This window comes from Monodelphis domestica, chromosome 7 (assembly GCF_027887165.1).
Source record: "Monodelphis domestica isolate mMonDom1 chromosome 7, mMonDom1.pri, whole genome shotgun sequence".
NCBI classification, from domain to species: Eukaryota; Metazoa; Chordata; class Mammalia; order Didelphimorphia; family Didelphidae; genus Monodelphis; species Monodelphis domestica.
In genome coordinates, this window is record NC_077233.1 from 59,156,817 (window position 1) to 59,172,600 (window position 15,784).

General features: G+C 41.3%; 1 protein-coding gene across 2 annotated transcripts in view; it reads right to left on the reverse strand.

Moving 5' to 3' along the window:
- Positions 1 to 15,784, reverse strand: part of LOC100026375 (netrin-4-like) — a 72,453-nt gene that overhangs the window by 4,387 nt on the left and 52,282 nt on the right. For both annotated transcript variants that reach the window (XM_007500282.2, XM_007500281.2), the window contains exons 7-10: positions 9,535 to 9,748; positions 5,793 to 5,929; positions 3,902 to 3,970; positions 1,183 to 1,353 (exon numbers count right to left, since the gene is read on the reverse strand). In XM_007500282.2, coding sequence (XP_007500344.2) covers positions 1,183 to 1,353; positions 3,902 to 3,970; positions 5,793 to 5,929; positions 9,535 to 9,748 — 591 coding nt within the window. The remainder of the gene's footprint in view (positions 1 to 1,182; positions 1,354 to 3,901; positions 3,971 to 5,792; positions 5,930 to 9,534; positions 9,749 to 15,784) is intronic.

Genomic DNA, 15,784 nt, shown 5'->3' on the forward strand with positions numbered 1-15,784 from the left:
AAGGCACACCAGGCACACTCCAACAGCTTTCTATCGCTTCCAGAAGCTTTGTCCCCCATGCCTTGAAATTTCTCCCTCCGCTACTCTGACTACTGGCTTCCTTTAAGTCCCATCTTTTACCGGAAGTCTTTCCCAACCTCTCTTAATACTGCCTTTCTTCCATAGATTACTTTTCTTTAAAAAAATTGTTTTTATTTTTAAAAACCTTTCCTTACCTTTCATCTTGGAGTCAATACTGTGTATTGGTTCCAAAGCAAAATAATGGTAAGGACTAGGCAATGGAAGTTAAGTGACTTGCCCAGGGTCACACAGCTGGGAAGTGTCTGAGATCAGATTTGAACCCAGGATCTCTCATCTCTAGTCCTGGCTTTCTATTCACTGAGCCACCCAACTGCCCCCAACTTCTGCTTTTTTATATAAATTATTTATACAAATATTTGCACATTGTCAGACTTGACATAAGAGACCATCTTTTGCCTCCCTTTGTATCTCCAGCATTTAGCACAATACCTGGTACATAATAGGTGCTTAATAAATGTTTACTGCATTACAGGATCTATACTATAAGAATAGGGACTATTTCTGCTTTTTCTTTTCTTTTTTAAATCCCCAACACTTAACAGAAGGCTTGGGTCACAGTCGATCTTTAATACATGATTGGTGAATGATTCATTGACTTTACTGGTTCGATTTTTTTCCTAACCATGCTGAGTTCTTGTACAAGGTCACAGAATCACAGAACTTAGAGCTGGAAGGGACCTCAGCTGGCTATGCCAACTTGAACTCCAAAAGGATTCTCCACCCTGATAGGCTGGTACCTGGAGAAGAAGACTGCCCCTGAATTCAGAAGAGTTGGAGGACCCAGTTTTGATTCCCATTGCTACCTCCTACTCCTGTGGGACTCTGGGAAAGTCACACCTCCCTGAGTCTCAGCTTTCTTATATGTAAAATGAAGGGAGTTGGTCTCAATGCTGCCACCCCCCAAATCTTCAGATCTAAGTCTATGAACTTGGCATGATGGAGAATGGGACTGACTTTTCTACCTCAGTGATAACTGACCCTTTAAGATTTGCCAAACTATTTGCACAGTATTCCCTCCACCCCCATGTTGTCTCTGTCTCTCATTCCACCTCAAAAGTCCCATTCCAGGGCACATGGGGACCACCGTCCTCTGCTGCTTACCTGGGTTCAGAATGGGGCAGGTGCACCCCCTGTGGGTCCAGGACTCTGGGTAAATGCTTTGGTGACTCCGAAAGATTTTCACTTGACTAGACTTTAGAATCTTCTTCACCTTCACCCACACTTCAGCATGGGTGCCTTTGTCATATGCTGAAAGGATCTTAGCCTTTATCACTGTCCCAAAACAGACAGACACAGACATACCTGCTCAGAAGTGGCATCTTTCCCAACCTCAGTCATTAGAGCAAAGTGAAACACATTTTCTGAAACTTGGACTCACAAGAATCATACAATGTTTCTATTAAAAGGGAACTTAGAAACCAAGCATGTTCCTCCATCTGCCACAGCCAGTGCAAATGCACCTAGAAGGTCTTTCTCCCTTAGCTCTGTCTCACAGAATCCCAATTCCTTCCAAATACTGCTCGTGTCCCCATCTGCATGAAGCCTTTCCTGATCCAAGCTCCCCTCCACTCCTAGTGCCCTCTCTCCCTCACCACCTTGTGCTAATTGCATTTATTCTGTTTAGGGGTTGCCTCCTCTAATGAAATGAAAGCTTTATGAGGGCAGGAACAGTTTCACTTCTTTGTCCCTAGCCCCTAGCACAGTATATATAGTGTCTTTAATAAATGTTTGTTGATTGATCATCTAGTCTAATATTCCTAATTTATAAATGAAGAAACTGATACCAAAGAGGAAAAAGAGGGTTACGCTCATTAGTGGAAAATTCAAGATTGATTCTTCCACTAATATGGTTCCCCAACTGATACTCCATCCACTGCTTCCTTCAGTCAGGAGCAGACAGGATTAGAGAAAGAATGTGAAACTACGTAGTCATTTTCCAAAGAAACGCGCATGAGACACTTACCAAGGGAAAAAGGAGGGAAGGAAAGGAAAGGATATATATATATATATATGATATAACCATCCTGGAAAGCAATATGGAACCATGTCTAAAGAGCCATAAAAGTATGCATGCCCTTTGACTCACAATTCCACTACTGGAGATCTGTATCCCAAACGAGATCAGAAATAGGAAAAAAAAAAAGGACATACTTTTCCAAAAATATTTATAGCAGCTCTATTTGTAGTGGCAGAGATTTAGGAATGGAGGGGATGCTCATTAATTGGGGAATGGCTGAACAAGGTGGGATATATGATTGTAATGGAAAACTATCACACCATAAGAAATGATGAGTAGGATGAGTTCAGAAAAACCTAGAAAGACTTATATGAACTGATGCAAAGTCAAGTGAGCATGACCAGGAGGACAATGTAGTCAGAAATATTGTACTGTATGAAGTATTGTGAAGGACTAAACTATTATCAGCAAAGCAAGGTTCCAAGATAACCACAATGGACCCATGATACACACAACAACAACAATCTCACTATCCATAGCCAAAGCTGCTGGAATTGGATTGTAGATCAAAGCACACTACCCTTCACTTTATTTCCTTCGTGAGTTCTTTATTGTATATTTGATATATCTTCAGACACAAAATGGAAAATATGGAAATACATATTGCACAAAAATACTGCTAGAACCCATCTTGGACTATTTACTGTCTCAAGGAGGAAAGTAAAGGGAGAATCTGAATTGCAAAATGTCAGAAAACAATTGTCAAAAATTGTTTCTATATGTAAAAAATAAAGTTTAATTTTAAAAAAGAATAATAGGTTGAGATTTCTATTATTTTTGAAAATGTCAACCCATCCCAAGGATATCTACACTTTAACCAAGACAGTGTGATCTAGTAGAAAAGATCCCTCAATTTGGGAACAAGTGACCTTGGTTCAAATCCTAGCTCTGCCACTCAAAGCAGTGTGAACTTGAGCAGATCCATTAGCCTTTCTAGGTTTCAATTTATTCATCTGCAAAATGAGTTTGTTGGACTAAAGGATCTCCAAGGCCCTTTCCAGCTCCAAATTCCAAAACCTATATGCCAACATTTTAACAGTTAAGACATTAGGAGAAATGGGAGAAAGAGAGACCTAGTTGGCCATGGACATGTGGTACTGTTATAGTGGAGAAAGTCATAAAGTCACTAAAAGGAAATGAGGTAGGAGAGAATATTCAGATGGAACTCTGGTTTTATTGCTGTAGCTGTTTCCTTTAACAGTGCACTTCCCAGCCCATCCATGCCTTCTCATCTTTTGTGCCCCATGTCTGTATTCTCCAGTAAGTTTACCAAGGGGGTTCCACCCAAAGTGCTGTACATAATGTAGTGATTCGGGCTTTAATATCCATTTTGTACTCACCGGCAATAAAATTTTGAGTTAAAAAAAAGTGCTTCCTATCAAGAGGGTACCAATGTTCCTTGGTAATACCAGGGACCCTGTCCTCTAGCCTAGCTCCAGTAACTAAATTCTGTTTTGCTCCCATTCCCTACTCCCAATGTCCAAGGGATCCCCATTCCACCTTGTTTCCTTCTGCTAAAGGTCAGTGTTCTATCTTGGCATTGGAGGTATGGGAGTCCTGCTTTTGAACTCTTCTCTGAACAGTGGGGTCCCTCCACTATCACCAGAAGGGCCCCAACTGCTTTCCTGCCTGAACCCTTTCCTATTCGCCTTGGCTGGCAGCTTCCTTGCTTCCCAAACCCATTTCTACAATTCTGTCTGATCCCAAGGTTCTAGCCATTTTACATCTGGCTAACTCTACCTTTAACTGAATCCTCTTTCTGAGAGCATCCGAGCCCCAACCTCATTCCCCAGAGCTACTTACCATAGGCATACTTCATCTGGCAGAAATCTCTGACCTTCCCAACAGTCTTCTCCTTGCAGACGCACTTTTCTAGCCAGTTGGAGGGAGAGGCGGGAGCAAGAAAAAAAGAAATAAAATCAAGGGTCAACTTCATCCCCAAAATTTCTAAACTCCTCTCATGCTTCTCACAAACTTTGGTTTTCCATAAGGGAGAATTAGTAGGCAGAGATAGATTTCTTGAAAAGCAAAGCATAGATTCTTTTTGTTTGGTTGGTTTTTGTTCTCATTGAGACCATAGAGTTCAAGCCTGAAGGAACCTCAGAGGTCATCTGCTTCAAGCTGCTCATTTTACAGGTGAGGAAACCAAGGCCCAGAAAAAATAAGAGGCTTGCCTAAAACCAGACAAGTTGCTGCAAATTCTTCCTCTCCAGCAGCTTCTAAATCAAGAGAAAGAGCACAAGGAGTAGCTTGAACAAAGAAGCCCAAAGACATTGGGCAATAACTCATTTAATAAAATTTAAAACAGCTTAAAACCCCATTAAAGAGATCATTCTTTTGGTATAAACAATCAAATTCCACAGAGACTTGTCCACAGTGAAAATGCCCTGTTGATGGGGCTAAATTCAATTCACCAAATGATTCTTGTGTGCCTATTGGCACCAGACACTTGGCTAGGGATACAAAGACAAAAATGAAATCACTCCTGCCCTCATGGGGTTTATATTTTCTTCTGGACAGAGATCCTATACAATCAATAATCCCATCCAAAGGCCTCTTTTAAATCTTACCCATATAACAATCCCTCTATAATCAAAATACTGTGCTAGTTTGGAAGTGGAAAGGGTGAAGCACCCCTGAACTCTAGCTAAGGCTTCACAGTTCTTCCCATCATGCAACATGGCCCTAAAGATCTCTTCTCCCCTGTCCATCTCAAACATCTAAGTTACATCCTGGGCTGAAAACCCTACTGAAAACTCTCATAGTGAGAGGCAGGGTAGAGGCATGGTTAGAGTGCCCAAGGACAAGAAGATCTAAATTCTTGGCTTTGGTACTTCCTATCTGCATGACCATTTGAGCAGCTAGGTGGCTCAGTGGATAAAGCCCTGGATCTGGAGTCAAGAAGATCTGAGATCAAATCAGACCTCAGATATCTCTCAGCTGTGTGACCATGGACAAGTCACTCAACCTTGTTTGCCTCAGTTTCCTCAATTGTAAAATAGAGTTTATCATAGCACCTACCTCCCAGGGCTAATGTGAGGATCAAATGAAATCAGAGGAGAGCTCATACTAGCTTAGTGAGCCAATTGTTAGATTTTTAATGTGAACACCTTAGACCTCAGAAATCATCAAAAATTACAAATCAGGACTTGATTTCTTGTTTTGTTAATTGCCTAGCCTTAAGAAAGTGATGGAGAAATATTACTAATGAAGCTTAGACTTAAAAGTGTGTCGTGTGCACATATCCCCTTTTCCTCAGCCAGTTGTTAAACATTTTCGCACATACCCCTGTGCTGTGAGAAGTCCTTGAGGGCTCTGGATAGCATTGTCAGGTCCATTATTACCAACATAGTGGAATGACTTTTTGTTCTCATTCTGTTGTCTTTTTGTTTTAATTCTTTGTTATAAGGGATGGCTGATTGGGTAGGGGAAGGGAGGGATACATCCAGAAACAAAAGTGATGGAACATTGGAAGAGATCAATATTTTGGGGTTCCCTCCCTTCCCCCATTGACTTCTTGGCTCATGCCACATTTCTCTGTATGTGTGGTCCCCTCGCCCTCCCACTCGAATAGAACACCCTGGGATGTTTCTTTGCTCATTGCTTCATAATCCCCAGTGCCTGGCTTAGGGTGAACTTTGAATAAACATGGGAGCAACAGAATTGAACTGTGAAAGGGAATTCAGCCTCCTACCTGGATGCCTCAGAGCAGAAAACCCTCTCTCTTGATCATCCCATCTCAAGGGTCCTTCACTATCATTGCCCAGTCCCTGGACAAGGTCAGGGATCTGCCCCTCCACAGGGACAGGGAGGACAGGAGCCTTCTCATGTCTGTGAAGGGAAAAGGGAAATCCATCATCAGTCCACCATCGGTGCTTCGGTCAGCTGTAGCGGCGGGACGGGTCATTAAAAAGACCCTATTTAGAAGAGACCTCTAGAGATCAGCAAGTCCTGGATCCCCACACTCAACACGAGGGTTTGTTCTTAAGTTTGTAACCTTCTTGTATTGGCACTGCTACTCCACAAATCCTTGTTTTTCTCCACAAAAGTGACCTGGGTGAGATATAAAAAACCCATAGCTATGGAGGTCTCTGATTAGTCCACCCCACTGCCTTAGGGAAGGACTATGCCCAACTTCTCTCAGATGGATGGACATAGGGTCACAGGACCATAGATTGAATGAGTATTCAGTCAAAGGGACCTTAGAGGCTGTTGATCCCATGTCCCCATTTTCCAGAAGAGGAAACAGACACCTAAAGGGGACCTATGACCTTAGTCACAACACTGGGGACATTCAGAGGCAGGATTTGAACCTAGGTCTTTCTGGATCTGAATTCAGCACTTAAACTTTCTTATTATAGTCTTTCTAAAATTTTTTTTCTTTTTCCCCTTACTACATATCAAAACAATTTTAAAAAACATTTTTTGTTGTTGTTTTGAGTTGAAATTCCCTCCCTTCTTCATTTCCTTCCTGTCCTCCCCCCTCCCTGAGAAAGCACTTTGATATAGATTTTATATGACTTCACTATAATCTTGAGGACATCTTTGTTGTTGAGTCATCTTAGTTGTGTCCCACTCTTCATGACTCTATTAGGGGTCTTCTTGGCAGAGATACTGGAGAGGTTTACCATTTGCTTCTCCAGATCATTTTGCAGATGAGGAAACTGAGGCACATAGGATTAAGTGACTATCCCAGGATCACATAGCTAGTAAGTATCTGAGGTTGGATTTGAACTAAGAGAAAGGAGTCGGTCTTAAGCCTTTATTTTTCAGTTGTGCCTGATTCTTTATGACTCCATTTGGGGTTTTCTTGGCAAAGATACTGGAATGCTTTGCCATTTCCTTCTCCAACTCATTTTACAGTTAAAGAAACTGAGGTAAACCGAGTGAAGTGACTTGCCTGGAGTCACCCAGCTGTTGTGTCAGAGGCCAAAAGTACTCTAGCCACTGCACTACTTGTTTGCTCCTAAAGACATATGGGGAAAGATTTCACAGCCTGGCTTAGTAGCTCACCAAGGTGCTGAGTCCTCTTAGTAGAAGGAAGCACCCCAGTCCCTCCTCTCACATATTTCTGGCTCCAAATTCTTGTTGCTGGATCAAAGCTTCTTCCTTTTCCTTTCTCAAAATTATAGGGTTCACTAATGGTGGGGGGAGGGGATAAGGTAGATCATATTGTGATTTCCCTGGCATTTATGCTCCTCATGTATAGATTAGTAACTCATTTATAATGTACATTTTAAGAGTTACCTAGGGGCAACTAAGAGGAGAAGGGACTCATCCAAGGTCACTCAGCTAGTATGCATCCAAGGTCACTCAGCTAGTATGCATTGCAGGTAGGATTTGAATCCAGATCATCTTGACTCCAATCCCAGCATTCTATTCCCCATGCTATGATGATGCCTCTCTTATTCCAAGAGACAGCCTCTATATGGTTCACCCTATTTGGAGATATGTTAACTAGAGACCGTGCCTAACATTTAAAGGTATTAAACTTGGGACAAATTAGTAGAACCTCCATGCTGTTTCACAGTTAAGAGAGCCAAGACATGTCAGTGGATAGAATATCCAGCTTGTAGCCTGGAAGATTTGACTTCAAATGCAGCCTAGATGCTTACTAGCTGTGGGACCCTAGGCAAGTCACTTAACTGCCACCTGCCTCGGTTCCCTCATCTGCAAATTTTCTCCCTCCCTCAAGATCCTCACTCACTTATTGAGAAGATTTCTATGATAATGCTCATGATACATGTGAAGTCATGCACAAGACATACATGAGAGGTCATAAATGCTAAAGAAATGCCCTAACTCATAGGTGCTAGAGCTGGAGGGAGGGAGGAAGGGAAGAAAGGAGGGAGAAAATTTGGAATTGAAAAGAAATATTGAATTGAAAAAATAAATATTGAAGTGAATTGAAAATAAAATTAAAACATAATCATATATTAATATTTTATATTATAGCATTATAAATAATTATAAATTAATATATATTTTCCATTGCTATAAATAATTATAAATGAATATATTTATATTCTATTACTATAAATAATCAATTATAAATGAATATATTCATATTATAAATCACTATAATAATTAATTATAAATTAATATACATTAAATATTACTATAAATAATCAATTATAAATTGATATGTTTATATATTTGATATAAATAATTATGAATTAATATTATATTTCACTATAATAAATCATAAATTAATATACTCATTATATTACTATAATCAAAATATATATAAATATGACTATAAATGATCAATTACAAAAATATATACCTATTATACATTAATATAAATATTCAATTATAAATTAATATACTCATATTATGTTACTATAATAACTTATAGATTAATATGTTCATCTCTATTACTAGAAATAATTGTAAAGTAATAAATTAATATTATATATTACTATAAATTATCAATTACATATTAATATATTCTATTATATTACTATAAATTATCAATTACAAATTAATACACTCATTATATTACTAGAATCAATTATATATCAATATATCAATATTATATATTATTATAAATAATCAATTACAAATTAATATATTCCTATTGTATATTACTATACATTATCAATTATCAATTTATATTATACATATTAATAAAATAATTAATTTAAATCTTTTTTTAAAGCTGGCTCTGTGACATGGTGGTTAGAGTGGTTGGAGTCAGCAAAGTCCTAAGTTCCAATATTGTTGGATACTTCCTAGCCATATGGTGCTGGACAAGTCATTTAGCCTGACTCAGCTTCAGTTTCCTCATCTGTAATATGGGGATAATGATAGTACCTACTTCTCAGGAGTGGACTTGAGGGAGGTTCAAATGAGACAATATTCGTAAAGCACTGTATAAATGCTAGCAAGTATTATCATCATCATTATCTATATCATTCCTTGGACACTGAGCACCTTGTTCCTTGTATTAGATCAGCTTCTCAGGCATCAGTTTGATGCCAGGTTGTGTGCCCATTAGTATTGGATCTGGAGTCAGGAAGTTCTGAGTTCAAATTCAGCCCAGGACACTTGCTAGCCAGGTTACTTAACCTTTGTCTGCCTTAGCTGTAACATGGGGGTGATAATTAGCACCTCTCTGTCAGGATTATTCGTTATGAGGATCAAATGCCATAACATTGGTGAGGTGCTTACGAAGCACTGTACCTGGCACATAGTAAGTTTAATTGATTCGAATTAATAAACTTTTGTTAAGCATGTACTGTGAGGCCTAAATGCTGGTTTCCTTCCTTCCTTCCTTCCTTTTGTAGAGGCCAATGGTAGTCCCAGGTCTGTACCCCAGCTCTGCTGCTAACTAGCTGTGTGACAGGAGAAACTCCACCCATGACTATGAGGCGCCATTTTGAATCTCATTTCTGAATGACACCAATTGGTTTCCTCTTGGGAGGTTCACTTACCCAGCCAGGCAGGCCCCGGTGTGGGGCTCACATTCCCCAGAGCAGTTACAAGGATGGCAACCATTTCGTCCGAAGCCCCAGTACCCCACCAGGCATCGGTCACAATGGGGGCCAGCCACTCCGGGCTTGCACAGGCAGTATCCTGTTTTGGGGTGGCAAGGGAAGCCCTGGTGGGACATCTCATTGGCTGAGCCCAAGGGCTGGCATGAACAAGCTATGGGAAACAGGAGAAATAACTGAGGATGGGTGTCAGAGAAAGGCAGAAAAGTGTAGCGTAGAGGACAGACTCAACTTGAATTTAGAAGTCTTGGCTTGATTCAGTCATTATCTGGGTAATTTCTGTTGAGCCACTTAAGCTGAGTCAGTTCCCTCATCTGTAAAATGGGCCCTGAAACAAGGTCATCATAATTCACATTTCCATGGTGATTTCCTCACAATGGCCCTGTGAGACAGATGGTCCCATTTTACAGTGGAAAAAATTAGGGCCCGATGAATCAGTCAACAAACGTTTGTTAAGTGTTATGGGCCAGGCAAAGGCATCTAGGTGGTACAGTGGATAGAGGGCCAGGCTCGAAGTCAGGAAGACCTGAGTTCAAATCCAGCTTCATACACTTACTAGGTGTGGGATCCTGGGCAAGTCACTGTTTGCCTCAGTTTCCTCATCTGTCAAATGAGCTGGAGAAGGAAATGGCAATCCACTCCAGTCCCTTTGCCAAGAAAACCCCAAATGGAGTCACAATGCAAAAATGACAAAACAACAATATATCAACAATGGTCCAGGCACTATGCTTAGAGCTGAGGATATCAAGAAAAAATGAAAGCAGATACTGCCATCAAGAAGCTTGCCTCTTATTTGGGGGAGGCAACATTTAAACCTGTGTGTACAGGATAAATACAGAGTAGGTAGATGGCACTAGGGGTAGCCCTAAGGAGATCAAGAAAGTCCTCCTGGAGGAGGTGGCTCTTGGGTTGAGTCTCAGGGGAAGTAAGGGATTCTAGGAGTTGGAAGTTGGGAGGGACAGCATGCCAGGCAGGGAGAAAAGCCATTACAACATCTTGGACAAAGGAAACAGGGTGCCATTTTTAAGGAACAACAATGTGTCTAATACAGGGCCAAAGTACCTAGGCTGGCTTGTAGAGTTTGTGAAAGGCAAGTTAGGATGTAAGAAACCCGGAAAGGTAGGAAGGGCCCAGGTTGTGACGAATTTCAAGGCCAAAGGACATTTTCTTTGGTCTTGGAGATGCTAGGGAGCCTCTAGAGGTTATTGAGGAGGAGGCTGACAATGTGAAAATTATACTTTAGGAAAATCATAGCTATATGAAGGGTGGATTGGAGTAGAGGAAATACAAGGCAAGGAGATGAGTTGGAAGACTACTGCAGTAATCCGGGCAAGAGGTGAAGAGGACCTGGACTAAGGTGGCCGTAGGGTGAGGGGAGAGAAAAGAGAATAGGCAAGAGATCATAGTAGGAAAGAAGGGACAAGAGGACAGCTAGGTAGCTCAGTGGATTGAGAGTCAGGCCCAGAGAGGGGAGATCCTGGGTTCAAATTTGGGCTCCAACATTTCCTAGCTGTGTGACCCTGGGCAAGTCACTTAACCCCCCATTGCCTAGCCTTTACCACTCTTCTACCTATCAATTCTAAGACAGAAGGTAAAGGTTTTAAAACCAATGTTCCTAGAGAGTTTCCTGGTTAATTCAGACAGTCAGTCAATTAGCATTTGGTAAGCACCTACTATGTGTCAGGTCCTGGTGCTATTCCATTTGCCCAGAGTCAGACAACCAGTATGTGTCATTAGTCGGACTCTGGAAACTCCTGGGCCAGAGATCTATCCATTAAGCCATTCTCCCTACTCATACTTTACACACACCACCCCTCTCCTAAAGGCTGGTTCCTCTTGGTCTTGTCTGAATGGAAAAGGGCTCTGGCCCCACTCTCACCCCAAATCTCTGAGAAGACAGAAATGAAGACTGTTTCCAAAGGCTGCACAAATGGTCCAGTAATGTTGAGGGTCCATTATGGGACTGAGTGTATTGATTGGTCTCCAAATCATAGCAAATTGCAAACTGGCCTTCAAATCTGAATCTCCTGCCACATCCGGATAGGGAGCTTCACTCCTGAGCAATCATCTACTTCTACTGATGCCAGCTGGTTCTGGGGCTCTGCCATTAACTTCTGGACCTTTCAAAGAACCGATTCATTATCTACGATGAAGCCATAAACTCAATGAGATGACCCTTCTTAAAAGCTTCCCAGTATGAGATCCCCATTTCTTCTAGAATTTTCTACTGAAGACTATTTCTGGAATAGTCTGGAATAGAAATCAGGAATATCAGGGTTCAAATCTAATCTCAGATATTTCCTATCTGTGTGACCTTGAGCAAGTCATTTAACCTCCATTGCCTAGCCCGCACCACTCTTCTGTCTTAGAATTGATACTAAGACAGGAAGGTAAGGGATTTTTTAAAAAAAGAGACTATTCCTGCCTTGCTTTCCCTCAAACCAAATTCTAAGAAGAATATAAGCATTTTCTTTTTTTTATTCACTAGAAACTGGGGCAGTTGGCAACAGCTGCTGCCTTCAAAACAAAGGAAGAAAAGCCAGTAACACTCTGAAGGCTTGATTAGAGAACCTAAAGAATTGTTCGCTGCAACAACAACAAATCTGAATTCTAGAGGATTGTCCAACAGTTCCCCATCCGCTCTGACTGAGCCTTCAAGAGAAAATTATCTTCCATGTGGCAACAGTGCTGCATTCACAGCCTGCTGAAGCATCAGGGAGAAATGGACCCTGACAATTCCCCCGTCCCCTTCTGCCAATTTAATAGTCAGATTACCAGAATGAGGTTTGCTGAAGTTTCTGCTGATTGCATTGGGACAGAGTTGACCATCTCTGATTCTAAGCTCTATCTTCCATATAGCACCCCACTCCTAAAGCATGGCTTCTGGGGAGAGGGCTCACCACCCACCCCATCCCTTGTCCACTGAGATAAACAAAACAGACCATGTTCGAAGGCTGACCAGAACTGTGCCAAAGACATTGAAGGCCATTTGGTCTCTGGGAGAATAACGGGTCAGCACTGAGAATCAGAGAAGGGGCCCTAAAGATAATCTAAGTCTGAGCTCTTCACCTGAAATAAGACTTTGTTTTGCCTTTTAAAGTATATTTTAATAACTATCTTTCTTCTTTCCTCCCTCTCTCCTTCCCTTCCTTCCTCCCTCCCTCCCTTCCTTCCTTCCTTCCTTCCTTCCTTCCTTCCTTCCTTCCTTCCTTCCTTCCTTCCTTCTTTCTTTCTTTCTTTCTTTCTTTCTTTCTTTCTTTCTTTCTTTCTTTCTTTCTTTCTTTCTTTCTTTCTTTCTTTCTTTCTTTCTTTCTTTCTTTCTTTCTTTCTTTCTTTCTTTCTTTCTTTCTTTCTTTCTCTCTTTCTTTCTCTCTCTCTCTTTCTTTCTTTCTCTCTCTCTCTTTCTTTCTTTCTTTCTTTCTTTCTCTCTCTCTCTTTCTTTCTTTCTTTCTTCCTTCCTTCCTTTCTTTCTTCCTTCTTTCCTTTCTTTCTTCCTTCCTACCTTTCTTCCTTCCTTCCTTCCTTCCTTCCTTTCTTTCTTTCTCTTACCACTCCCTCCTTTCTTTCCTTCCTTTTTTCTTCCTTCTTTCTTTCTCTTCCTTCCTTCTCTTCCTTCCTTCTTTCTTTATCTCACTCATCTCTCTTTCTTTCTTTCTCTCCTTCTTTCTTCCTTCCTCCTTTACCTGCCGTTTTAGTATTAATTCTAAGGCAGAAGAGTGGTAAGGGGTAAGCAATTGAAGTTAAGTGACTTGCCCAGATCACAGAGCCAGGAAGTATCTAAGATCAGATTTGAGCCCATACCCTCCCAATTCTAGGCCTTTCATTTTATCCACTCTGCTCCCTAGCCATCCCATAACAGCATTTCAATAAAATTGTTTCTCTTTATAATACTATACATTTTATTTTATGCACTTAAAAATCTGATTCTGAGAAACAATCCATTGACTTCACTAGACTGCCCAGTGGGTCCACAACCCAAAAAGAGTTTATCTAATCTAGTCCAAGCCATCTCAATGTACAGAAAACAGTTCAGATAAAATAGCCACCTGGAAAATTAGGGAAAAGATGAGTTCACATTTTGAAGGAGCTAGTGGCAAAGTAGATAAAACAATAAGCCTGGAATAAGGAAGACCTGAGTTCAAATACAACCTCAGACACTTACTAGCTGTATGACTAGGGCAAACTCTGTTTGCCTCAATTTCTTCAACTGTAAAATGAGAATAATTATAGTACCTGCCTCTTATGATTGTCATAGGGATCAAATGAGAGAATATTCATAAAATGCATAACACTTTATAAATGTTCATTTCTTTCCTCTTTTCTTAGTGCTCCTTCTACCACCTCACATCATCTCTTTTTTTCTAACACTTTACAGAAATCCCTCCAACCAATTATCCCACGGGCAGTGAGGAAAAAGAGCCTAGTTGTGAACTGGAGAAGATGGTGAATTTACCTGAACAGGACCCTGACATCCCTGAGACATGTCCAGACTGCATAACCCAGCCCTGGTGCTCCTAGGAACAAGCCTGCCTGTCTGTTCTGGGCTTCTGCCTCCCTCTGGACACCTATGTCTTTTGTCTTCTTCTTGGTCTAAGTGGAAGCCAAAGAAAGTGCTTTCCAGGTAACCTAGCACCAAACCCTTCCCAGGGTCAAAGATAGAGAGACTGGAGAGCAGCAGCAGGAATAATTTTCTGTCTGTCCCACAGTGGTATTGGACATCAGCTATGGCTTTAGTTGAAAGAAAAGCAGAGATAGAGGGATGAGTCAGAGAGAATCAGATTGAAAGGGAAGGGGAGGGGGGGGAGAGAGAGAGAGAGAGAGGGAGAAAGAGAGAGAGGGGGGAGAGAGGGAGAGAGAGAGAAGGATGGAGGGAAGGAAAGAGAAAAGGAGGGAAGGAGGAAGGGAGGGAGAGAAAGAGACTAGTGAGAGAATAATTCATTAATTAAAAGTCATTGTGGGCAGTTAGATGGCTAAGTGAATTGAGAGCCAAGCCAAGAAACACTTCCTAGCTGTGTGATCCTGGGTAAGTCACATAACCCCCATTGCTTATAACACTTTTGCCTTGGAACCAGTACACAACATTGATTCTAAGGCAGAAGGTAAGAATTTTTTTTTTTTAAAGCACCAGAAAGTCATTTGACTGGTTTGGGTCGGCTGATATTTGATAGTGATACAGCCTTATTTTCTTTTTCCTTTTTCTTCTTGTTCTTCCTAGAGAAGCGATTGGAGGGGTGGGGATGCTGCTAAGTGCTGTGACTAATGTTTAAAGATTCTTTTTGTAACAAAACCTGCCCTCCCAGAGTCCTATTAGCCTGGGAAGAAATGTCCTTCATCTATTCCAGACCTCAAGACAGCTGCATTAACTTAACTTCTCTTTGTACCAAATATTTTCTCTGGAAGAGAACAGGGGTCTATTCATTCATCCAGGTTTTACTCCCCACTTGGGAGCCGAGTTCAGTTCTGCACATGTGCCCTTCTCTTCAGGGTCCAAAGCGGAAGAGGGATGTCTTATTGGGGGTTCTCTGGAGCTGCCTCTGCCATCTGTGACCTTGGACAAGTTACTCAACTTCCTGCACTAGAAAAGGAGACCACTGGACTAAGGTCCATCTCAGCTCTAAATCTATAGCCTGATGATCCTGTGATTGATTGAAGTGGGTGATGACTCTTAGGAAGAGAGAAAGGGAGCACTGGGAAACCACTAAGAAAAAGGTGGGGGGCAGAGGTAGCTCCATAGATAGAGGTCCTGGGTTCAAATATGGCCTCAGACACTTCCTAGCTATGTGACCCTGGGCAAGTCACTTAACCCCCATTGATTGCCTAGACCTTGCCCTTCTTAGAATTGCTACCAAAGTTTAGGATGTAAAAAAGGAAAGGAAAAAAAAAAGAGAGATTGGTTACTAGGGCAGAGAGATCATGTGTAGGGACCTGAGAGCATCTCATTCAACTTCCTTATTTTATACAAAAGGATGCTGGAACCCAGAGTACTAAAGATTAGTTTAAGAGGTGTAGGGACTTCTTCAAGATCATATAGGTGCTAAGTAGAGGAGACGGGATTAGAAAATCAGGTCCTCTGACTCTCCACTAAGCCAAAGGGCCCCACTGACCAATCTTGCCCCTTGCAGTTTCCCCTAATTGGCTCAAAGTCACTCAAAGGGTTGGTGGCAGAAGTGGCATTTGAACATAGGTTTCC